This window comes from Lissotriton helveticus, chromosome 6 (genome assembly GCF_964261635.1).
Source record: "Lissotriton helveticus chromosome 6, aLisHel1.1, whole genome shotgun sequence".
Lineage (NCBI taxonomy): Eukaryota > Metazoa > Chordata > Amphibia > Caudata > Salamandridae > Lissotriton > Lissotriton helveticus.
Genome location: NC_136067.1, coordinates 1,641,474,985 through 1,641,501,664, shown reverse-complemented (window position 1 = coordinate 1,641,501,664; position 26,680 = coordinate 1,641,474,985). Strand labels below are relative to the sequence as shown.

Sequence of the window (26,680 nt, the reverse complement as noted above, 5' to 3'; positions counted from 1 at the left end):
AATAGACTCCTTCCAGATATGAGTCTTCAAACTCCTGCATAATGAAGGAGGGCAATTGACAACTTGGGAGACCCAGATAATATGGAAAACCTACATAGATTTAAAATGGGGGATTATCCTAGCTAGACAGCCAAGCAATACTAGTCTTGGACACCACATACCCAAATTATCTTTACACAGCTTCCACCTCATCAGGAAAGCACTTGGGTTGTCCCCCAAAGATAGCGCTTTTTCAGTGCAACAATACTGACCTCACGTGTGGGCTCTTACTCTAGGTGGCCAGGGCACACTTAAGCAGCACTCCATGGAGGGGAACGTAGAAACGGGCTCCAAAGGAGGTCCCCTCAACGTGCTCTGACCACTAGAGGCAGAGGTGCATATGCGAGTGTAGACTCATATCATTGGTGGCAGGCACCCTCTAGCACTGTGCGCCAGCCCCAGAGCGCCGGTGAGGTAAATGGATAACCGCGGCCGCAAGGGAGCGTTGAATCATTCTCGTGGCCGCAACCTGAAAATGAAATAATGAGTACCGCATTAAGCACGCCTTGGACAGGGCAAAAAAACAGTATAAACCTCACGCAACAGGCACAAATCATCAATGCCTAGGCAACACAAGCACTTGACTATCGGCTCCTGGAGCCGCATAGAAAGAGGAGGCAGGAGAGTCTCCAGGGGGATATGAGTGACTCTTCCAATGGATTGGTTGGACTGGAATTCTTCTCTTTCCCAGTGGTTCATAGGAAATGAAGTTTTGTTATTGTGTTTATCATAGCTGCTGTTTGAATAACAGAAAGAACAGCATAATCCTCGCCTCTAATCCTGACATAGAACTTCAACTGGATGATGGAAAGCTCTAAATTAGACACTGTCACCATATAGAACTACCTAGGAGTGCAGTAAGCTAAAACATAGCAGGCTGTAATTACAAGCATTGGTTATGCCAGTGGGTCTTGTCTTAGTTTCTTTTTACTGATGCTGTAAGTGCAGCAAGGCTAAAGAAGAATTAAAAAAAAAATCCTGACACAACTTCCTGCACATTTTGTTGGCATGCACACCATGCATATGTGCCATCTAAAAGACACAAGTACTTTTTTCTTTTGTTTACAGATCTGAGTTGGATGGGTATATAAAGAAAATGCGAAAAAATGTGTTTTTTTTTTTTGTTACTTCTTTTTAAGCAGGTGGGGTAAATAACATGGTGGACACGAATGGCTTAGGAGAAAAGCAAACTGATCACAAGAGCAATGTGGAGTGAGGGGGCAAAAGCAAACTCGTGCGAGAGAGCAAAGGGAGGCTGGGGGAAGAAACACTGATGTTAAAGCAACAAAGGTGAACGTATCACAGAGCAGATGGGGAGCAACACAGACAAAAGAGAAACACTATAAGTGCAAGGGGGTGACAAGCACACTAAGGAGATGGCTGGAAACCCCATGTAGTCTGGGAGGGGGGAGCTTAAGACGAAAGAAATAAGTAATTCCCTAAAGTTGAGCTGTGGATGGATGAAGTGCATTTGTCAATGTTCATGGGGAAGGACAGACAAAAGATGGACAAAGTAAGCCATCAAATAACAAGGCAGGTATTGAATTACCAAAAAGCCAACCAATGGCGAGCAGTGGGTTTGCTGCATGACACTGTGTTCTTGGCAAGCCCAAATTAAGGGTTAGGCAACCAGACAGCCGTGTTGTCTAGTAGGCACAACCTCAAAATAAATCCATCTACCTTCAACACTTATTAAGAAAATCATATTTTAGTGTACGGAGCTCGACTGCCAAATCTATCCTAGCAGTATTTCCTGTGTTCAGTTTCAGACATGTCCCTTTAGTTTGATGACCGTGGAAGTGTCTTGCTGAGTAAACCTTTTGGCAAATGCCTTAAACATATTTTTTTGTCTTCCTACTTTTATACGCTCAGCCGGTTGAGACTAGAGCTTGCCTTGATACAGATGGCCTATTCACTGGACTCTGTTTATTAAACTGTTTTAGATCACGTAGAGCTCCACTGGATAGATACTTTTAAGCCAATTCTCTAGACTAAGGTAGGCACGAGAAAAGTAACCGCTCCTTCTTGTCAAAAATGTCAGAATTGTCAATAGATCGGGGATCTCAAGTATATGGAGATCCTTAGATTCCCTGTATAAATTTAAAATGTTGATCAAGAAGATCTGTGAACTTTCATTTGTTGAGGATCTCTTTAAGTTTAATATGCTTAGAAAAGCATAATTTACATAGTTCACGTACATTTCATTGACTCCGTTGCCTTGTTTCATTATCCCTGCCAAAGCACAAATTGGTACGAAGTATGAGATTTTGTTTTATGTTACTCTCTACAGTGTCAATATAGATATTGTTTGGTGAAACAGCCTAAATTAAATGTCAATGCTGTGAATTGTGTTAAACACTCAAAACTCCAGTTACGTATTTTTCCTCCATTGCTGAATAAACGTGAAGGCTCGTAAGACGCACATTTCAAAACTTTCGAACAGTTGTCCGAGCAATCCGTCAATGTGTTATTGGTACTAGTTTCCAACTGGTTGTCTGATTGATTCCATTCATAGATCTTACTGACTACATTTGATTCCATAAAAACAATTTCATTTTTTTCCTTGAAGTTTCTTAGTTAAGATTAATGATTTTACCAATGTCTTAGTATTTGGATTGCACAGAAAATGTGGTTTTAATGCCCGTTTTACCCCATATGGTATGACGTACATACGGGTGGCTATGTAATATGATCCAGTATTGCATATGGCCATTAAGGGGTTCTGGTGCCATCAAAATCCACTGGTTTGAAAATGCCGAGATGGCAATATAGGGGATTATACAACACGTTGCCAATTTGTTTTTTTATGTTGCATGTTTATTTTTTGGTAGTTAGCTTGAAAAAGCAGTTTTCTTCAATGATCAGCTCACAATGGGCACTGATGGGAATTAGATTTTAGGCTTAGTTTACTTTTCTTGAATAAATTGTTAATAAAACAATGACCAGTGGTGAGGGTCAGTGGATTTGGGGAATTCTGTGGTTACTGAGTTTATTTTATCATTATGGATTTACTGTATGTCACATCTGCAGAATGTTTATATTTCACCTAAAATTGAGTTATTCTCAAATAGATAAAAATGATATAACATATGCTCCATAACCTGCGTTTTTTTACCGCCTAACATAGGGAAACTGGCCACACAATTTGCTGCCCATACCGCATAATCCTAGTATCCCAGGCAGTGTTAATTAAGGCTTTGCAGAAAGTTTGGAGCTGTCATTATGCTATTGAAATTCAATTTTGCGGCCTCATCAAAACAGGATATACATTCTTTGCTAAATCCTGCCATCTGGTGTTGGGCTCGTTCGTGGCATGTTACATTTGTATTGGTTCTGATTCTTTTCTTTTTGTTTCAGACTCAAATTGATCACTACCTAGGACTTGTAAACAGGAATGTTAAAGATGTTGTTGCTAAGTAAGTATTGACCTTGGACAAATTCACACAGACCATCTTTCTTGTATGTGGTGCTGAAAATGGGGCTGGTTCAAACCCAAGGCAGAACAAAATGGAAACCATTTTAGATTCACTGAAAGGTTAGAGCAGAGCTTTAACAGAGGTCTCCCTCACACACAGTGGTGGCCCGCATAGGGCATGCTGCAGGGCTGTGCGGTGGGGAAAGGCGGGGTGAGGGGGTAGTAAACTCGGACATGCAGATGAACGTTCCTCCGTTCCGTCGTATGTCCGATTTTACTGCCCTGCAGCACGCCCTATGCGAGCCGCCACTGCTCACACACGACATACAGTAGAAATCTGAGTTATGGTGACCTCTAGGGGAAGTAGGAGAGCTTAAGCTTCTACCTCATTGACTGAAGTTTGGGTTCTTTCAAATGAGGTGGATGGGTTGCTAAACATACTATGTTTCAGACCTATGACCCTTTTTCACTATATACTGTATATTTTACACTGTACATTGCAATTTTAATGTACCGGGGATTCCCAGCCTGACCAGGCGGAATGATTTCAAGCATGTGAATGTATGAAACATATCAATGTTGGAGAACTGAAATAACAGGTAAGTAACTAATTTCTTGTGTGACTTCTATTGTAGCAAATACATCAACCCTTGCTAACAATCCTTTTCTCAAAACCCAATGACGGGAGTTTGATGTCTTCCTGTCTCTTGTTATAGTACATTGTAGTTGTGTTGTCTAAGGAAAGCTGTTCTGTCATCCATCATTTTAATTCAGCCTCTTCTGTTGGAGAACAGGACATCTGAAACGTAGTTTCTTGTAAATAAACTTCCAGCCTCTGATGGTTATTTGCACATTTTGCCTCTCGAACAGGGTTTCTTTTGAAAACTTCATCCTAACAAATGTCCTAAACTTTGAGTCATAACTTTTCCGGTCTCACCAGTTTCCTCTTGATTGGTTTCATTGATGGCAAAGACATTCCGGAAGCACTGAAGCAGTGCCAAATAAAGTCTGGTATTCAGAATCCGAAAACTTCAGCAGCCCTCCTGCCTATCAAATTCTCACCATCAAACAAAATGGAACACTTTTCCTGTCTCTGTAGAAGAAAAGGCTCCCAAGAAGGCTATCCTATTTGGCAAGACCAGTCTAGAATCTTCCCAATTCTCTGAGCGTCTCAGAAAATACATAAGAGATGCTGAGTTTCGAATAATTGTAGTGTCCCTTTTAGGTGCTTGACCTAATGTGCCAGTCATCCAGATGTGCAAAGATAAAGATGCACTGATTTTAGAGATAAACAATCCCCACTTTCATGTAACTTGAAGAATTAATTTGTAGGCTGAATCGGGCCGAATGATAATACCTTGAACTTAGGTAGAGACCTTACTTAGAACCTGATGTATCGTCTGTGTGAAGGCTCTAATGACGTATGGAATAAAAGCATTCTTCACAGGGCAAATATCCCTTTTGACTACAAATAGTGACTTGGTGCTGAGCCAGCATTCTGGAATGAGTTCCTTGATAAAGTTTTTGAATAATTTCAGATAAAGAATAGTTCTGAAGCATGTTTTTCCAACAAGAATCTTACAAATATTGTTTTATTACTATCTTGCTGACCTATCACATTGTAACACTATTGTGAAAATAGAATTAGATGTGACGTGGTGGTATCTTTGCTAGACTTGGTTCATGTTCTGCAATTACCTTAAATTTATATATCGAAGACCCGTGGATCTAGTGGTTTCTGTCCAAAGTAAGCTTTTTTTTTTTCTGTTGTGATCATGAGGAGTGTTATTCACAACACACATGGCCAACGGTAACAAAGTTTAACTTTTAGGCAGAAGAAACTGAGAGTTGCTGATAGACGAAAGAGCACCTCCCCTTTTCCTTGAGGGTATGAGTTTTCTGCTGTTTAAAAGGCAGCATCTGACTTATTTAAGATCTGCTTCCTATGATGTGTCTGCAGTGTCAGGCCCTTCTTTTGTATTTCCTCCAATTTCTATTTTACAGATGTAATCCTTGTGAGGAATTGGGTTACTGGTTGATTGGGGTGGGAGCTCTGGTCAAGCAGCAACCACATGCTTTGTCAGGGTAAGACTAAGTAAACCTCATATTAACGTGTGCTCAGCCCCCTGGTATTTTGGCACAGAGCAGGCAGGCTTAATTACCTTGGAGGCAATGTGTAAATTATTTGTGCAACACTTCAAACAGTGAAAGCACACAACAAGATCCCACACTAGGTTAATAGAATGGAGCAAAATGTAATAAATAAAAGAAGACCAAAACAACAAAAATCCAATCAGTAGAACCAGAGTTATGAATTTATAAAGAATACAGTGAATAATAGTGCCTAAAAGCATAAAGTGCCAACTGTGGCTATCTGGACATGCTGGACTGGGTGAAAGTCAAAAGTTCAGACCGACCGCGATGGCGCGCAGATCAGATAATGGCCCAGGTTAGTTTCCCTGAAATTTTACCTTCTCAAGTTTTGTGCCATGAGTCCCTTTTGTGTTGGAGAGGGTCGCAAGGAGAGCATCGTGGGAGACTGTCGGCGTGCTGCAAACACACAGGGTGTCGGGCGGGCTGGTTCTTCGTGTTGATTCTCTCCTGCCGGAGGTGAATGCTGCAATATGAAGAGACTGACTGGTGGTGGCTCGTGCTGATGTTCGCTGCAAGCGGCGCAGTCCCTGTGCGAACAGGCCTGTTCATGGTTGCAAAAAGCACAAAAGCTTGATTTAAGCTCTCTGAACCACACGGCCAGTCCAGGACCTGAGGGGCACCACTTGGTGGTCAAACTTGCTGCAGCTGGGTCCGAGAGAGTTGATGGAGTTTTTTTTAATGTCTTTGAGGCTCAGAACAGGAGGCCAGCATAATAGCCCTTAAAGTCATTCTGGGGTCCTGGGTCCAAGAAGAAGCTGCAGGTCAGCTTTTTTCCCCCAGGCATTAAGGCATCAGGTCAACACAGCAGGTCAGCAGTCCCGCAGTCCCTTTAGAGCAGCAGAGTGGCAGTCCTTGTAGGAGTACAACAGTCCTCCTCCTTGGCAGAGTATCCACAGAGCTAGAAGTGTACTGAAGTGGTGGTGTCTAAGGTCCAACATTTATACACATTTGTGTCTATTGCAGTAGGGAAGAGGTTTCTAGAGGCATGCTTTTGAAGTTCAAAGATGTCCTGCCGTCCTGGCTGTGGCTTTATACTAACTTCAGGGGGTAGAGACACTACACAGCCTATTCAAGTGTAAGTGGGGCTGTGCCCAGCTCCTCTCACCCACCCTGCCATTGATGGCCCATCCAGTAAACACAAAGCCCAGCTGTCAACTACACCCAGCTATGTGACCAGAGACAGGCTACAGCCACTAAATGACTAAGACCAGAAAATGCCAATTTTCTAAAAGTGGAATTTTCAGAATTCCAATTTAAAATCCGACTTCACCATAAGTTAGGATTTTGAATTGTGATTCCTGAGACACCAAACATGAACTGGTTACTTATTCTCATTTGGAAATTACGCTTATAAAATGTAATCCGGCAATTGCAATGTTATCCTATGGGAAAGGTAAGCCTTGCAGTACTGAAAAACAAATTTGAGTTTTTCACTACCAGGAGATACAAATCTTAAAAGTACATGTCCTGCTTTTTAAATACATTGCACCCTGCTCTCTGGGCTGTCCAGTGCCTACCATACGGGTGACCTAAATGCATCAAAAAGGAAGGTTTGGGCGTGGAAAAGGGCTTACTTTACCACATCGAAATGGCAGTTTAAACATGTCTCAGGCTTGCCACTTCAGCCTGTGTGTAGTTTTAAAGGGCTACTTATGTGGGTGGCTCAGACGGTGCTGCAGACTCACTAGTAGCATTTAATTTATTAGTCTTGGGCACATGTATGGGCACACACAATAAATGAATGAATTAATACGCACTTATATAGCGCATGGGTACCCAAAGGGCATCCCAGTGCATACGGTCATTACACTCAATCAATAAAGATCAGGCAAAAAGATAGGTCTTCAGCTGTTTCCTGAACCTAAGATGGTCATCTTCAAGGCAAATTAAGTCAGGAAGCCGATTCCAAAGCCTAGCTACGTTGTAGGAGAACAACCGTCCTCCGGTCCGAGACCGTTTGACCTTTAGAACTGACAGCAGTTGTTTATTGCTAGATCTCAGAATCCTCTTGGCGTCATATAACTGCACCAGAGGCTGAAGCAAAGCTGGCCCTTTACCTGAGATGCACTTATGAACAATACATAGTGCTTTGAACCTGACCCTATCTGCAACGGGTAGCCAATGAAGTCATCTGAGGGCTAGTTTAACTGACTTACGCCTAGGGATACCCGTCAGTGGACGAACTGCACAGTTCTGTGCTATCTGCAGTTTCCTAATCGTTCCCAATGGCGCACCCAGGTAGACTACATTTGCGTAGTCCAACCGTGAAAGGACCAGGGATTGAACCACCATATATGCCTGGCTTCAGATGGCAGAAGGGGAAGAGTCTTCCGCATCGTTTTTTTTTTGCAGAGTTTTATTTAGCGCGAACTTGACCCGAACTGAATCAGGTATCAGAGCGCTTTACATAGCACCAGTTACGTTACATGAGGACACACATTCATTTTTGTTAGGCACGGAGAGATTAAGTGATTTGCCCAGAATCACAGGATGTTTAGCGTCGTTACCAAGACTCGAACCCAGATCCCCAGGTCCGAGGTCGAGCGCCTTAGGTCCTGATCAGGCCATAGCAATTAGCAGCAACCTTACTTGCCTGAACTTTAAGATTCAGATTGCAGTCCAACCAGACCCCAAGACTCTTAATTTGTGTCTTCGGGACAGGAGGCGCACCAAGACAGGCCATAAAGATTCCAGATTGTTGGGTGCGGCATGGCCAAGGATCATTATCTCCGTCTTTGTGCCATTTAGTTTGAGGAAGGACAAATCCATCCACTCGGAGACTTTCACAATGCAGCCCTCCAAGCCGGAGTTTGAATTATCTTGCCGGTTAAGACCCACCACTAGTTGTGTATCATCCACATATGTAACAGTGTGAATCCCCCAGGGAAGTACCACCTCAGCCAACGGCCTCATATAGATGTTAAATAAGGTGGGACTCCGCGAAGAGCCCTGAGGGACTCCACACTGCAGCGTCCTCCGCTCAGACAGAGCGCCCTCCTCAAAAACCACAAAGGACCTGTCCGAAAGAAATGACTGTAACCATTCCAGGACAGTAGCTCCCACACCCACCTTCCTAAGTCTTTGGATCATTATATGATGATTCACAGTATCGAAGGCTGCGCTGAGATCTAATAAAATAATTTGCAGCGCAGCCTCCAGTGTCCAAGATCTTCCTCGACTCTTCCAGCACCGAAAGGAGAGCAGTCTCCGTGCCTTGACATCGCCTAAAGCCGATCTGGGTCGGCTGTAGGTGGTTATTCTCCTCCAGATGACTTGTCAGTACTGAGTTGACATGTCTTTCTGCCAGCTTACTCAAGCCAGGCAGCAGAGAAATGGGCCGATAATTAGACCAATCATCGGGGTCTAAGTTAGATTTCTTAAGCAGAGCTTTAACTCTAGCTTGTTTCCACGGCCCCGGAACCTGTCCCGTTGAAAGGAATGCATTTATCACATCCAGTATCACTGGACAGACTATCTCTCTCTATTTAAATTCTTTTTATTGCAGAAACACATGGAGCCAGTATACAATCTATCAGCGGATCCCCGTGCACATCAGCTGTTGTTACCTCGCACCCTGAAAGATACACAGCCATTCAGCCCACACCCCGGAGGTCGGGCGGCTAGCATTGTCGGTGTAATCATTCCACTCATGATCACCAGCTATGATCAGACTTAGGCTTCCCAAGGTCCTGCTTTTCCTTTTTTGTTAGAGTATCGAAACAGCCCCCCCACCCCGCCCCATGGTGGTAGAACATGAAAAGACTCAAGTTAGGGTTCAGCAGTATACAAGTAGATTTATAGAAGTGCAACAGTTTCGCAATCCTTCCCTGCCCTCCTCCCTCCTACCATTGGCCCGGCACATACATGTATTCAGAGCCTGCTGGAATCGGAGACCCTCCATTCCTTAGTGTTCGAAAATATGTCCACTCAGTCCCTCCTACACCTCAGCCGTCTAGAGGTTACGACGCAGCCCCCCACCCCTTCTCACCCCACTATAACCCCCCATCCAAGCCATGATAGTGCCTCCATTTAGACCAGACTTTCCTAAATTTCCGGGGACAGCCTCTAGCCTTGTAAGTAACCCTTTCCGCTGCCATATACAGGTCTAAACCCCTCCTCCAAGTCCGGGGGTTCGGGTGCTCCCCAGTGTTTAGCAATATCTCGCTTGGCCACAACCAATGCTAGGACCAAGAAAATGAGCAGTGGGCGGGTCAAGTCCACCTCTGTCGTCATACCAAGCAGCGCCAGCTTGGGGTCTTTAGGGATGGGGGCCCCGAGGATCTCCTCCAGTTCCTGAAAGATCTGTGCCCAGTACTTTTGTATTATAGTGCATGCCCATACAGTATGAAAGAAGTCTCCCTCCTCCTGCAGGCATCTAAGGCATCTCGATTCCTCTATTCTCCCCATTTTGTACAGGCGCACCCTGTCAAAATACGTTCTGTGAAGAAAATTAAATTGAATCAGCCGCAACCTGGACTTGATGGCCACTTCCCTGGGGTGCATCAAGACTATCTCCCAGTCCAGGTCCTCCATCTCCCCTACGTCTGCCTCCCACGCTCGTCGAAGTTTGGTTAAGTCACCCAGCGTATGGTTCGTCAGTGTTTTATATGTGAGGGACACCGCCTGACCCACCATGTGCTCCTGGAGCAGCCTCCCCTCCAGTGGTGCATACTCAGGAATATCAAGCAACGTGATATTCTGGGCCTGCCATGCATGGCGCAGCTGGACATATTTGAAGTGTTGCGTGTTGTGTAACCCGAACTCCGTTTGGAGAGCCCTGAACGACTTCAGTTCCCCTTTGGCTATTACATCCCCGATGGTGGAAATGCCAATGTCGTCCCACCTCTGGAATCCGCGTAGTTTATGCAACTCGTTCAGCCAGCGACAATGCCAAAGTGGTGTCTGCCGCGTAGGTTTCCGTTCCCACCCCATACGTTTTGTAGCTTTCGTCCAGGCCCCTAGCGTTATGGATGTAGTAGGGAGAAGGTGGGCTCCCCTAGCCTCCCCATAGACATACCGTAGTATGTTTCTAGGTGCCATTTTAGCTCTTTCCAGAGAATATGTCGGGTGGTCCGCCGCAGCATGGAGCCAATCACTGATAGGAGTCGGGTGTTCCGCCCAGTAGTAGGCCTCCAAATTGGGGAGCGATATGCCTCCGCTGTACTGGTGCCTTTGTAGTGTGGTCAGTGCCACCCTCGCCTGTTTGCCGAGCCAGAGGAAGGACCTCAAATCTGCATGGATCCTGGTGAATACCGATGGCGGTAGAGAATAATACTCATTCTGGAGGGCATAGAGAAATTTCGGTAGAACCAACATTTTATACATGGCCGCCCTGCCCAGGAGTGTTAAAGGGAGGCGTCTCCAGCGGTCCATATCCGCCACTGCGTTCACAATGATCCGCTGCACGTTTCTTTGGAACGAGAGAGGGACATTCGTCGTAATATAAACCCCAAGGTATTGGAACCCATCTGTTGTCGTCATCAGTTCCCCTGGTAGACTCCCCCATTGATTGCGTCCCTTCGGATCGTACAGTACTGATTTGTGCCAATTTATTTTGTGGCCCGCCATCTCCCCATAGTGTTCCAATTCCTGGAAGAGCACCGGCACGGTCGTCTCGGGCTCTGTAATATAGAGCAGGACGTCATCTGCATAGAGCGAGATCTTTTCGTGGGATAGCGCCGTCGCCCTAGCGGTGAAGACGCGAATATTCGGGTTGTGCCGGATCCTGGCCGCCAGTACTTCTATAACAAGTGTAAAGAGAAGTGGGGACAAGGGACATCCCTGCCTAGTACCTCTCTGAATGGAAAATTCACGTGAAAGCAGTCCATTAACCTCACCCTTGCCCTTGGACCGGTGTAAAGTAATCTGATCCATGCCGTGAATTTCGATCCGAACCCAAACCTCTGAAGCACTGCAAACAGGAAGGGCCAATGTACCGCATCGAACGCTTTTTCAGCGTCTAGGGAGAGGAACCAATGCGGGTCATCTCTCTCTTTTACCTCCTGGAGCCAGTTGTGAGTTCTTCTGAGATTGAGCTTTGTTGCCCTGTCAGGTAGGAAACCCGACTGGTCCTTGTGTACCAGGCCCGTTATGGTCGCCCTCAAGCGGACCGCCAGGATGGTCGCCAGCACTTTCACCTCTGAGTTGAGTAAGGATATCGGCTGGTAGGAGGCACAGTCAGTCCTTGGCTTGCCCTCCTTGTATAGCGGTATTATAGTGGCCATAGTAAGATCCGGAGGGAGTTCTCCCACCTCCAGGGCGCCCACTAGGAGGCCCCGGAGATGGGGGGTCAGCAGGTCCGATGTGCGTTTAAAAAGTTCTGCGGGAAATCCATTTGGGCCTGGTGTTTTGCCCGGTCGGAGTCCAGCTATCGCATTCGTGATGTCATCTAGCGTTATGTCTGCCTCCACTGTTGCCACGTCCTCCGGGGGGAGGGTTGGCAAGGGGGTATCGTCTAAGTATTGAAGGGCCTCCCCGTATGTCGCCAGGTGGCGAGTTGCGTAGAAGGTTTCATAGTGGGTAGCAAAAGCCCCTGCTATCTCTGCGTCCGTGCTGACCGCATTACCTTCTGCCGTGTCTATGCTGTCTATCCATCTCTCAGCTCTCTCTTTCTTGCTAAGCCATGCCAACAGCTTCCCTGACTTATCCCCCACGTCATACAATCTGTGTAGGGTAGCTAGAGACTGGGTCTTGGCTTCGTTAGTCACCAATTCCCGATATTGCTTCTGGACGTCTAGCAACCGCCGTAGGGAGTCTTCGGACTTATGAGTTAAGTATTTGCCCTCCCATTGTAGAATAGACTGTTCCAGGGCTGCTATCTCAGTCTGAAGTCTCCGTCTGTCCTCCCTTATTCTAAGTCGAATCCTATCGCGCATGACTGGTTTCAGGGCCTCCCATAAAGTGATTTTTGAGTCAACCGAGCCTACATTGCCCGCAAAGTATATCTTTATGTCTGCCCTCACATCTTTTAGTATTTTTGCGTTCTGGAGGTCCCAGGCCGCGAGCCGCCAATACCCCGTGTCCCTAGCTCTGTCGCTCCCCACCGTTACAAGCAAAGGTGAGTGGTCAGAGATACCCCGGGTTCTGTATTCAGCGACATCTCCTGTTTTCAGCCATTGCCTGTGCAAGAAAACATAGTCAAGACGTGAGAACGTCCGATGCGCCCCGGAGTAATGGGAGTAGGCGCGCTGCGTCGGGTGGAGCCACCGCCATGCGTCAGTCAGCCCCAGGGTAGACATCAGGTCAGATAGTGCAGTCCTATGTACGTCGTTAACCGTGGTGCCTGATCTATCAAGGTTAACGTCCATCACATCATTAAAGTCTCCCCCTACCACTTGTATCGTGTCTGCTGTGTCTAGGAGGATGTTCGCGATCGAGGCGTTCGTGCATGACTGTAGTTTAGGTGGCGCGTATACGGAGATCAGGGTATATGTGTGTCTGTTCCAGTTGCCCTGCACTCCCGCATATGTGCCCTGCGGGTCAAGCCATGTACGTGTGATGGTGAAAGGTTGTGATTTGTTAAGTAGGACTGCCACTCCCTTGGAATCGGAAGTGTAACCCGCATGGACCAACACCCTACCCTGTATTTGCCCCTAGCAATGAAGGCACACTGAGTACCCCTAAGATGTGTCTCCTGCAGGAAAATGATGTTGGGGTCCGTCTTTTTAGGTCTCGCCCTGGAATTCGCATCCGAAGGATGCGTCCAGGGTCGGAGACTTATAGCGAGCTGACACGGGGGAATGACGGACAAAAAACTGTCACGCGCTTCTCCCCGGCTGGATTCAGCTGCTTGCACGCGCACCAACATTCACGCATGCGCACATCACAGGCACACGCATACACAGCACTCACGCATGCGCACATACACACGCGCTGCTTACTTTCACTTTGCAACCCCCCCACCAGTCATCGGATTTTTTTACGCACGCATGCATGCATACATACACACAGACACACGCACAGGCACACACGCACACACAGGCACACACACAGACACACGAGCGCGCACATGTCCCCTCCCCCCTCACACCCCACTCACCGAGTTCTTTTCGTGTGTCCCTCTCTCCTTCCCTCTCTCCTTCGGCAGGCAGCGGCAGGCAGCGGGTCATCCTCAGCAGCAGGCGGGGCTCTCCACGAGCACAGGAGCCCCGCTAGCTGACACGCAAATCTTCCGGCAATCTTCCGGCTGACGGGCACAGGAGCGCGGGGTAGGCTCCCGTCTGCTTCCTGTCTTTTTGCGGCCCCGCCCCCGTCCCAACACAGGTTGCCTGGCTTCCTGTTCGAGCCGGGCTGCGGCGGTGAGTTTTTGCACAGGGCACACGCTAACCCATATACCCGGCTGTAGTTACGCCCTCTATGCACACCTCATCAATCAATGAAAATGTACTTGGTTGGATATGGTTGTTGAAAAGATTATGCAGAACGGTGCAGTAAAGTGTTCGGTAGAATGTCGCCTTCAGTAAATTGAATGGAAACGAGTGACGAATCTCTGTGGGTAAGTGCGCATTATTTTGTGCCAACGTTTTTTTGTCTTCAAATAGCCTTTTTAAAAATGCGTTCATCTGCAAGATTGGGAATTTTAAAAAGCTGCTCTTTGTAATGTTTATCTATTAGTCGACAACTGCTTTTATTGGTGGACTTTGGAATGTCGCTAGAATTATGTAATATCAATCAAATATCCAAGAAACAAATCAAGGGTTTAAAGTGAAAGTAACCGCAAGTAAAACATTGCGCCTAGAATCCTGAATGTCTAATCTATGAGCATCGAGGTCTCGGTTTGCATAGATCGGGTTATAGCCATGTGTGTTCCATCACTTGGCTTAACATAGAATGAATATTCTTATGCTGCGCATTCGCCTTTTTATGCAAAGAAAATTAAAATAGCGCATAAATAAAAATAAAAACATTGCCATTTACAGTACTAGTAGCTTAAACTTAAATAATGCGAGACCTATTGCATTGCAAATGCTTGTTAATGTATGCATTAGCCAGTCCTCTTTTGATCTTTGACCCCAACCCATTAACATTCCAGGTCAGGATGTTCAGCCTCCTGCCTGCCACTTGCGATGTTTCTACGGTACCTGCCATGGAAGGGTGCTGTGACTAAGAGTGACCCAACACTTACGGTTGGAGGTTCTGGGAAGGCCTAACTTGCTTGAGTGGTCCCCTACCCGAATCTTCAGTGTTCCCACCTGAGTCCCCCCCCGTTCCCTGCCCCAACAAATTTGAAAAGCTCCCTCCCCCACCCCACCTCCCTCCCCTTCCAGTTGTCTGCGTGCCAGACATAGCTTTCCGAAGGAGTAGGCCTGTCGCCCACCCACCACACCCTCCCTAGTAAACACCAAACAACCCTATAAACAAGTCAAACACTACACTATTTAAGGGGGTGAGTCAACTTGCGTGCTTCTCTTCAGCGGGCTGCTGTTCCAGTCCTGCAAATCCATCGAGTCATCTATACGCCATCTGCTTCTCCGTACCATTGTATGCAAAGTACACTGTGCATTGCGGGCTCTTCACCGTTAGGATTTGGAGTCTTGGGTGTCAGACTCAGGAGCACTGTGCTGCCCCGACACGTCCGATTCCAGCACTCGGATTTCTGTTATTAACGGGTGGTCCGATTGCCCTTCTTCCTCTTCTCCTTCTCCACCTGATGTGTGGCTATCAAGTATCACGTCCTCTTCTCCTTCCGATCTTGTCATGTTGCGCTGCACCGCAGATCTCGATCCCTGTGTTGTTGCACCTCTCGGGGAGGCAGAACGCCCTTTCCGTGTCCTCCCGGTGTCACGTCCTCTATATGGCGTAGTTGGGGTCGGCCTCTTCGGGCGCCTGGATTTTAGTCTTTGGGGCTTCGGGAGTTCCCATTGAGTCGCATTCCTCAGTGACTTATCCAGCGCATCACGCCTTGCTGTTTCCCTGCTATTAAGGATGGGGCGCTCCTCCAGCCATTGCCACGCGTCTTCCGGATGAGTGAAAAATAGTGTCTGTTCGTTGAAGATCACTTTAAGTTTCGCCGTGAACAGTAGTATATATGACATTTTTAAGTCCCTGAGTTTTCTGAATCAAAGGATCGCCTCTGTTTTTGCACCTCCTGGCTATAGTCTGGGAAGATCATGACTTGGGAGTTTTCCAGACTAATCTCGCCCATCTTCCTTGCCTCTCTCAGTATGAGGTCCCTGTCTGCAAAGTTCAAGAAACGCGCGATGACCGGTCGTGGTCTCGCCCCCTCAGGTGGTTTCGCAAGGAGGGCCCTGTGCGCCCTTTCTATTATGAAGCACGGTGAGAATTGTGCTTGCGTGAACGTTTCTTGCAGCCACATGTGCAGGAAAGACACCATATCGTTTTTTTTCAAGTCCTTCTCGAAAGCCGACAAAGCGCAGGTTGTTGCGTCTGGCCCTATTTTCGGCGTCATCCACCTTCCAGGCCAGTTGGCGATGTGAGGCCTGCAGCTCCGCCATGTCTCTTCGTAGGGTCGCGATCGAGTCTTCGGCCTCACCCATTCGCGCTTCCGCCGAAGTGACCCTGTCTGACAAGTTGCGGAAGTCCTGTCTTAAAAGAGTCACCTCGGACCCCACCTCGCCTATTTTGACTTCCAGCGCCGCCCTGGACTCCTGGATATCTGTGCGAGAGGCCTGGATCGCCGCCATCAGCAAATCGGATCGCACTTGCGGGGCAGCTGGGAGGCCCTCCGCCACCGGACGCGGCGCAGCAAAATTGTCCATTGGGCCTTGCTTGGGACCTTTCGACGGGAGCTCCTTTTTCCCCATAATTCTTCGAGTGGCCTCCGGCTGATTGTGCCTATCCCCTGTCGCCGACCTTGGTCGAGGCCTCCAGACGTGCCCCCAGCGTCCAGGGCTTCCGTAGTCCTCTGTTGCTGCCCGGTCGGGCTCCACCAGCGGCGGCTCCCCTCCTGCTCTCTTCTGTCCCGGAGTCGGGGTCCGGGCCCCCCTGTCGTAGCCTCGACCAGCTACAGCCTTGCCCGCGTATCCACACTGCTTTCGGTCCTAGGCGGTCTGCCTCAAATGTTGGGCCTGTCCCTGGGTCGTTAGTTCCCCTCAAGAACAGTCTCTGGTCCACTGTCCGGCTGGCACGGGCCTCACACATTCTCGCGGTTTCGCGCCCCCAGCCGCAGCGATTGCGCCCTCAAAGCGCGACCTCCTTATGTGTATGCCAGTAGGCGCAGCGTCCTGTCGGACTTCTTCGCTAGTCCGGGTTGTGGCGGCCGCGAGTGCGGGTGGCCGTGTGTCGTCGCGCCCCTGGGCGCCCCTGTGGAGACCGTGGTCGCCCCTCTCCACCTGCATGCACTCGCCCTATTGTTATTCCTGGCTCCTCGCCGGTCCCGCTTCGGTGTCCTGGCCCACAGGGAGACAGTGGCCAAGGGATGTCAGCTGGGCCCCGGGTCCTCCAGGCCGCCCCCTCCCAAGCGGCGGCTCCGCCAGCAGTGACTCTCAGCCGTTCAGTGGATCCCTCGGGGATAGGCGTGTACCAGGGCTCAGTTACTACTTCCGCCCCCAGTGGTGTTGTCCGGGCGTGTGGGGGCCGCACCTGACTCGTGGCACCCCCCGCGGCGGTTGAAGCTTTCCCGCAGCGGGATACCCGCCCAAGGGCTCAGCAGTGAGCACCGCTCCCGTTAGATACTCCACAGTAGGCCTCCGGGGATCCGGATCGAGGTTCGCGGTTGCGGGCGGGTCCCGATCTCCGCCTCCCGGGAGCACAGCTCGTCGGGCGGGTAGACCGCCTCACCCCCGCGGCGGAGTGCCGCTCAGACCGCTGCTTGTACCAGCCTTCCCTCACCAAGCAGCCGGCAGGTCAAATCGTACCTCTCAGAGCCGACGGCTCGCAATCCTCGCCCCCGGCGCCATGTTAGTAAAGGTCTCCCTCTGTCACCCGGTCTCCGACAGGATCAGGGAGGGTGCGGGGGTGGGGCGAGAGCCTGTGTCGGGGCCCGCTCCTGAAGCGGCTCTTCTCTCCCGCGTCCCCTACCTCAACACAATAGATCGGTGTTGGTGCTCACAGTGCTTCGCGCCCTCGGGAGCCGACGGCCGCCATATTGGTGAAGTCGAGCGAGCGAGCCATGGACTCCGAAGCGTTCTCTTGGTCCGCGGCACGGAGATCTCCGTTTCTTCGCCCCGTACCGGTGTAGGACACCTTCAGCCACAGATCAGTCGATTTTCGTGGGTACAGGATATGTTTCGACGTCGGATCACGAAGCAGCCTCAGCGGAGCTCCGCAGTTGCACTTCCTAGCCGGCCATGCTGTTGGCCACGCCCCCTGGACAGACTATCTCTGATACTAAATTGAGAGTAGCCGAGGGGCTGGATCAACTGGTGATCCCGATTTTAACTGATGTAGGGAGTCCGGAAGCAACAACAAGGTAAGGGGGGGGGGGAATTTCTAACCTAGCTTCTCGTACAGGAAATGTAACCGCGCTATCCATAGCCATGTGCTGAAAACTAGCATAAGTGGCATGAATTTTAGTAAAGAAAAAGCTAGCTAGCTCCTCACGTGGGCCTTGGGCATTATCATCAACATTAATAAAAGCAGGGAGAGTGAAGTGATTTCACGATTTTAAAAATTTCCGAAGGGGAATTTGAGGCTAAGGTAATTTTTTCCTGAAAATACCTGGATTGAGCAGTTTTTATTTCATTTTTATAGAGCTTCATAGCTTTCCTATAGAAGGTCTTACTGGGTTCTGAGTAGTCCCTCTATTTCCTCTCTGCTTGCTTACAAGACTGTTTTAAATGTCTTAGATTGTGTGTATACCATGGTTTCTTATTAGAGCCTCTTGGCGTCATATAACTGCACCAGAGGCTGAAGCAAAGCTGGCCCTTTACCTGAGATGCACTTATGAACAATACATAGTGCTTTGAACCTGACCCTATCTGCAACGGGTAGCCAATGAAGTCATCTGAGGGCTAGTTTAACTGACTTACGCCTAGGGATACCCGTCAGTGGACGAACTGCACAGTTCTGTGCTATCTGCAGTTTCCTAATCGTTCCCAATGGCGCACCCAGGTAGACTACATTTGCGTAGTCCAACCGTGAAAGGACCAGGGATTGAACCACCATATATGCCTGGCTTCAGATGGCAGAAGGGGAAGAGTCTTCCGCATCGTTTTTTTTTTGCAGAGTTTTATTTAGCGCGAACTTGACCCGAACTGAATCAGGTATCAGAGCGCTTTACATAGCACCAGTTACGTTACATGAGGACACACATTCATTTTTGTTAGGCACGGGGAGATTAAGTGATTTGCCCAGAATCACAGGATGTTTAGCGTCGTTACCAAGACTCGAACCCAGATCCCCAGGTCCGAGGTCGAGCGCCTTAGGTCCTGATCAGGCCATAGCAATTAGCAGCAACCTTACTTGCCTGAACTTTAAGATTCAGATTGCAGTCCAACCAGACCCCAAGACTCTTAATTTGTGTCTTCGGGACAGGAGGCGCACCAAGACAGGCCATAAAGATTCCAGATTGTTGGGTGCGGCATGGCCAAGGATCATTATCTCCGTCTTTGTGCCATTTAGTTTGAGGAAGGACAAATCCATCCACTCGGAGACTTTCACAATGCAGCCCTCCAAGCCGGAGTTTGAATTATCTTGCCGGTTAAGACCCACCACTAGTTGTGTATCATCCACATATGTAACAGTGTGAATCCCCCAGGGAAGTACCACCTCAGCCAACGGCCTCATATAGATGTTAAATAAGGTGGGACTCCGCGAAGAGCCCTGAGGGACTCCACACTGCAGCGGCCTCCGCTCAGACAGAGTACCCTCCTCAAAAACCACGAAGGACCTGTCCGAAAGAAATGACTGTAACCATTCCAGGACAGTAGCTCCCACACCCACCTCCCTAAGTCTTTGGATCATTATATGATGATTCACAGTATCGAAGGCTGCGCTGAGATCTAATAAAATAATTTGCAGCGCAGCCTCCAGTGTCCAAGATCTTCCTTGACTCTTCCAGCACCGAAAGGAGAGCAGTCTCCGTGCCTTGACATCGCCTAAAGCCGATCTGGGTCGGCTGTAGGTGGTTATTCTCCTCCAGATGACTTGTCAGTACTGAGTTGACATGTCTTTCTGCCAGCTTACTCAAGCCAGGCAGCAGAGAAATGGGCCGATAATTAGACCAATCATCGGGGTCTAAGTTAGATTTCTTAAGCAGAGCTTTAACTCTAGCTTGTTTCCACAGCACCGGAACCTGTCCCGTTGAAAGGAATGCATTTATCACGTCCAGTATCACTGGACAGACTATCTCTGATACTAAATTGAGAGTAGCCGAGGGGCTGGATCAACTGGTGACCTGATTTTAACTGATGTAGGGAGTCCTGAAGCAACAACAAGGTAAGGGGGGGGGGGGATTTCTAACCTAGCTTCTCGTACAGGAAATGTAACCGCACTATCCATAGCCATGTGCTGAAAACTAGCATACGTGGCATGAATTTTAGTAAAGAAAAAGCTAGCTAGCTCCTCACATGGGCCTTGGGCATTATCATCAACATTAATAAAAGCAGGGAGAGAAGTGATTTCACGATTTTAAAAATTTCCGAAGGGGGATTTGAGGCTAAGGTAATTTTTTCCTGATAATACCTGGATTGAGCAGTTTTTATTTCATTTTTATAGAGCTTCATAGCTTTCCTATAGAAGCTCTTACTGGGTTCTGAGTAGTCCCTCTATTTCCTCTCTGCTTGCTTACAAGACTGTTTTAAATGTCTTAGATTGTGTGTGTACCATGGTTTCTTATTAGAGCCTATTAAATGACAAACCTTTTTTCGGGAGAACCATATCCAAAGAGTTCTCCAATCAGTTATTAAAGTTCTCATTTGCTACCCCAGGATCCAGATGAGACATTAGGATTGTATTTCTGAGATAGAACGCCCACTCCCTAACCGGAAGTTTGGACCAAGTACGACCTAACTTCTTAGTTTTGGCAGAGGGTGGAAGGAATTCAAGTGAAGTCCAGCTAAAAGAAAGTAAAAAATGGTCGGACCATGGAACCGCCGTAGATTCCCCAAAAATAATATCGGAAAGATTAGTAAACGGAGGATCAAGCAAATGTCCCAACTTATGGGTAGGGCCCATCACTATTTGCTTGATATGAAAAGTTTCCAAATAGTCTAAAAGATCCTGCGTTACGGCAAGGTCGGGGTCATCGAAATGCAAATTCAAGTCACCCAGGATGGAGAAATTAGAGGAAAGACTAGCCTCATAAGTAACTACCTCTGGCAAATCCTTGCAAAAATTGCCTTCTGGTCCAGGAGGGCGATAGATTAAGCATGCCTGAGAAAGAGCAGGTGGAAGAGAAACTTATTCCAAATACTAGATTCTCACAGTCAGCTAATTGGCCCAGCGTTGCTCTACATTTATACCCATCTTTATAAATGATGGCAATTCCCCCACCCCTCCCACCAACTCGATCTAGTCTGAATATAGAATAATTAGAAGGGAGAGCCTGGGCAATCTCTGGATCAGAGTCCTTATTAGTCCAGGTTTCAGTGAGGAAGAGCACATCTGGGTTCCTTTCCTCAAGGAGTAAATAAATTTCCCTAGCATGTCTTACAAGGGAACGACAATTAAGTAATAGCAGGGAGATAGATTTTTCTTTCCTCCTGCCGGGGACCCTCAAAGGGGCATCTAATGGGGACTTACAGTTAAAAGTACACTAAGGACAGACAAAATTCTCCTCTTCTAGTGTTAAAACATGCATACAATCCAGTCTAGTCGTACCCCTGAGATTGTAAAGTTGCTCCCTGCAATATGACCGCACCTCGTAGGGAAAACGTGCAGAGGTTCCCGCCCCCTAGCCCCGTCCTGGCGCAGACGGGCTTGCCTTTGGCGAGCCCGCTGCGCGGCCACATCGGCACCGTTTTATGTCCAAGTCTGCCTATCGGCGTGCGTCGGGCGTGTGTGCAAGGAAGCTGGAACGCTGACTCCACTTCCTGCCACACGGGGTCTTCCCCGGAGCCCTCAGCCAACCACCAAGTCCCCAGAAAATGCGTGCAGTATGCTCAATTCCCCGTCAGTGAATCAACAAGAAGCGGTAAAATCAGTTTTCAATTATTTTAAAAAAAACGTTTAGCCATATAAAATAAATTCAGTTTGCAATCACCGATCAAGTGTCGACAACAGTGCCACTTTACTAGGGACTTTCAAGTAAATTAAATATGACAATTGGGTATAAGCTAATATAACATCTTAACAGGAGCGCCCAAGCACTTTAGCAGTGGTAAAGTGCGCAGAGCCCTAAAGTCATCAAAAACAAATTCCGCAAAACGGTGGAAGTCAAAGGCAAAATGTTTGGGGATGGCCTTGCAAAAAGGGTCAAGCTTTAGCAATCCTCATCTGGATACCAGAGTGTAAAAAGAAGAAAAAAACACCAAAGACCTATTTTTAAGTGACATGGTGAACACCAGAGTTTTAAACATCTATGGTGGTAAATAGTGTAGAGGAAATTAGATATGCAGCAGCTCTGCTGCTTACCTGGTGATCCATATTAAAGAAACATCATCATTCGGAGGGGATGGTCTTGTGGATCTGTCACTGGTGTCAGAATATTGAGTGAAGAATCTGTCCAGTCTTATTCAGAAACGTTGTCAGATGAGTGGATATTGAATTTAATTTCTTAATATCAAACCTCGGCTGAGGCTGATGAATAATTTGGAGTGGGTTTCTCCTACAAGAGGCATTTCTTAATTACCAATGTGAGAAAGACTTCCCTTTTGCATTTCTCTTGGATCACATGCGTAAATACCTGCATTTTAAAAGAAACATCAGCTTCCTCAATTTGTTCTTGAGTAGATCATTGATGCCACCGGTTCATGCGAGATGGAAATTATAGCTGTAGATACACCCGCTCTGCACATTCCTGCCATCTTGGGATTGGACGTGCGAAACTTGTTTTTATTTAAAAGTCTTTCGAGTCACGACATATAGTGACTGTCGATGACTGGTAATGCACATGAGCATCGGCTCAGTTAGATTTTTCTTTTTTTAAGGGGTGGAGGGTGTTTCCAGCCATCTGGTTTGCACAAGTAACCGATTGACACCTCCCGATCATCTTCAGACTTCTTAGGCCTATCCTCTCTCGTTGGCATGTCAAAAACTCCAAACATTCAAGTTCTCCTGGTGCAACTTCCATCGGGTTCGACAGCTGGTTTTTTCTCTGGGCCTTGCGCCTCGTCTTCCGTTCATCTCTTAAATGATCAGACTGTGATGGAAAGGACTCCCTTTCAATTCTGCCCCCTGTGTCCCCACCAAGTCTGCAACCTTTGTCTCTCCTCTGACCACAATGAGGTCGCCGTTTCAGCCCGCCTCGCTTTATGATCCAAAAAGACTCTATTATCAACATGATCGAAGTCTTGTCTGCCAAAAAATTTAGAACCAGGAAAGAGAGTACACCCAGTCATCTTCGGGGGAACGAGATGTTGAGAAGCAGCCTAGTACCTGCCCATCTGTGGACCATCCCCCACAGTTCAGCCCTGAAGCCCACTCCCAGTCTGAATCAAAGACCGAGGAGCAGCATTTTCCAGAGGCGCAGCATGTCTTGAAGCTTTTGACTGCGAGTACAGCCTTCCACCCTCTGATCATACACAGTCGCTGTGCACAAGCCTAGCACTGCCCCAGCAGGGGTCGGGTGACGAACCCAGAGATGCATCAACAGGTCTCTGGTGTACCGCTGCCTGCAGGCAATGGGCTATGCGAACAAATGATGGACGGAGTGCTGAATTAATCATACATTCACCCCCAGTCAAGCGATTTGGTTTAAATCCATGGTTCTTTTGCTCACCATGCCACCCCAGTTTAGACCCAGCCATATGCAAATCAGTCTTGACCCTGTGCCTCATGGAAACTTTCCAGACCGAACTGCCAAGCCAGGTCCTCCCTGGACCAGAAACAAGCATCCTGGGACTGGTTTCTGGGTATTCATCAGCCAGGCTAACTTGAATCCAGTGGCACAGTGAGCAAGGGACCCACGCCTGGGCATACCCATCCCACTTTAGGTGAAAAGTGCTACTCAAACAAATGATGGACGAAATGCTGAATGAATCATACATTCACCCCCGGTCAAGAGATCTGTGTTGAATCCATTGTTCTTTTGCTCACCATGCCACCCCAGTTTAGACCCAGCAATGGTCGGCATCAACAAAAAGGTGAGGAGCTGAGGTGTCTCCCTCTGCTGGTGCAGAAAACTCCTCATAAGCCTCTACCATCCTTGGGGCAGACCGGTCTTTCACCAGCACTGATATCTGCACTAAAACCACCTTCGGCTCTGAAACATCAATTGGATCTGGAACACAGTTCGGTACTGACCAGCTAGAAGTGTCCTTCAACATAGTCATCCGGCTCCGAGTGAGCAGTCATGGGTGGGTTTTGAGGATTTGGAACTGCTGATAATCCAGCATCTCCAGGAAGAGCTAAATGCACGGCAATAGAGACCATCCATTCACAAACTGGGAAGAGCTCGACTAAGCGGTCCCATAAGGCACCCTTCCAAGGAAGATTGAATTTACTTTTGAGGAGCAGCCTGCCTCGAAGTCAACACCTTCTCTCAAGCATAGAAAACATCAGGACCGAGGCACTAGCCCACCCACTCCTGCTTGTCCCCTTTCTCCTGTTCCTGCTCCCCCACTCTCACCTCCACCTCTGATGCCACCATCAAATGGGCCACCTCCCTCACCTTCTCCAGAGGGGTTAACAACATTCCTCTTATGGAGGGAACAGCCCCTCGTAAACCTATAGACCCCTGCGATACCCTACCAAACCCTCACTTCCAGCGGACACTACCTCCCATCACAAAGTGATACTTGGGGCAGCTGCTGTCCATGAGGTTGATCTGCATATCATCCAGGAAATTGAAGACTTCCTGTTTGAGATGCAGTCCACCACACAGCGCACCATGTAATTACAGCCCATGCTCAAGGGCATGCTCAAAAAATGCACCAAACACCTTCAATGAGCTTGTCAGGGTCGTCATGCAAGGGTGGATAAAAAATATAAAACCAAGCTTCCCTAAATCCGCGGAGAGCTGCAGTCGTACTCCCTGGTGGGCCACACTGCACGAGAGAGGATTAAGAGACACTGACTCCGCAACCTCCCCTAACCCACCTATCACTTACCGGCAACAGTCTACACAGGGTCACTCCAGGTGAGGTTACTGAGGAAATAAGGGGAGTAATGCAGTTTCTTGGCATGATGTACTCGTGTATTGCTACAGTCGCCTATGTGCGGTTACACATGAGCCCTCTCACAAGAGAGCCTAGTGGCACAGTGGTCAAAAGCAGTGTTTCATTGGGAGAATTAGTTGCTGCTTTGACCCAGCACCCATCGTGCTAGCATTGGTGGAATAGCAACAACCTGTTGTAGAGCCAGCCTTTTCTAGACCCAATTCTGCAGGTGAACTTCACTACGGACACTTCCCTTGCAGGGTGGAGTGCACATCTGAAGCATATGACCGTCCAGGGCATGTGGACGCCCCACCAACAGTGCTTCCACATCAATTGCTTAGAGCTGCTGGCAATACAGCCAGCACTCAGTCTTCTTCCCTCATGTGCAACAAATGTTTCTTTTCGACAGACAACATGACATGTTACTTACCCTGTAAGCATCTGTATTTTGTAATTGTCAAAACATTCAGGGCTGTTTCCCAAATAGGAAATTTTTTTAACTATCTGATTGGTTCAATGTACCATTTTGAAATCAAATGATACCTTATGTGCTTAGAATTAACTTTAGTAAAAATGATTGTCGTGGGAACGTTTTGTAAATATTTCCTTTCACTCTTTGATTATTTTTTTTTTTGCATGTTCGTATTCATGCTTCTTGTACACCACACAAGTAATTATTGTAAAAAATAAATCAATACATCTTTTTTTTTTTTTACAATTGTGTTTTTTTCTTATTTTTACAGGATCCAATCCAAAATCCCTGGCCTGAAGCCCAAAGCTGAATAAAGAGCTTGAAACAAATCAATAGGAATTTTATCTTTGATGGGTATATTCATTTTGGATTACACAGGAATGCTAATTAAGGGACAACCAACTCTTGATGTTTAAGTGCAGTTTCAGAGATCTTTATTTTTTAGCAAGTGTTTGAGGGAGGACAACATTGGCTGTGGAGGGGGAGGGGGAGATAGGTACCTGTTTTGATTGCCATTTGTTTTATCTTAAGTATTGTCAGCTGCTATGTACGGATTTAAAACTAATTTTTTTCGTTTCTCCTGTGGGAAGCATTGGTTTGAACTAAAGCTTTTTAGAAAGCTGTACAATATGCTTCATCTGGGGTAGTCTTGCCGCGTTTTAATAAATCGTAGTGCAGGTTCAGCTGAGCGGGTGTACAGGTTCTTACAAATTGGACAATGTGTATGGTTTGTGATTTGAAAAGATGCAGGTTTTTTTTAAAAGGAGGTGTTAAGAAATGGTGCCATGAAAGCAGGAGTGAGGGACACCTTGCTTTTTTTGGTAAGAGTAATTGCTGTCTTGTGACTTTACTGTTGTATGATAATGCAAATATATATGCTGTTTCACAAAGCTTCAAACTTTCAGCTTCTCCACAGCGCTTGATGTTTCCGAGAACAGACTGATTTTGACCAGCTTTGTAACACATTTGCTTGAAAACAACAAATATTTCTAGAAACACGTCTTTGTTAAAAGTAAAAGGCACCAACGCATAAACTTTGCAACTTGCACTTCATCGCACCAACGTAGTTGATTTTAAGCAAACCCCGTTTCTTCACGTCAGTTAATATGTGGATTAGAATGTTGAACGCTGCAAAAAATGTTATTTGGACATTACCAACATCGTGATGCAAGAAATTGCAAGTGAAGATTTTTACTACTGCAGTTAAAGCTGTGCTGATCTAATTCTGTGGAATGCATTGTGACTTGTAAAAAAAGTATCAATAAAGCTTATAGACCTAACATTTTGGTTTGCTGTCCTCATTTTCACATCTTGTACCTTTCATGAATTCAGTATGCTTGCAAGTCTGGTCACCCACCGGCAAGACACCAGGCATTCTTTAAAGTGTTGCATTGCTACATGTTCTTACTTCAGTAGGAAGAGTACGTTGGAAACATAGTCATG

The 26,680-nt window shown here is 47.3% G+C and overlaps 1 protein-coding gene across 2 annotated transcripts in view; it reads left to right on the top strand.

The window, feature by feature from the left end:
- The window catches only part of RTN4 (reticulon 4), a 223,482-nt gene extending 196,965 nt beyond the window's left edge, over positions 1-26,517 (top strand). For both annotated transcript variants that reach the window (XM_078649486.1, XM_078649487.1), the window contains 2 exons: positions 3,397-3,455; positions 25,509-26,517. In XM_078649486.1, the coding sequence (XP_078505612.1) occupies positions 3,397-3,455; positions 25,509-25,551 (102 nt within the window). In that variant the 3' untranslated portion in view covers positions 25,552-26,517. The remainder of the gene's footprint in view (positions 1-3,396; positions 3,456-25,508) is intronic.
- The last annotated feature ends 163 nt before the right edge of the window (positions 26,518-26,680 follow it).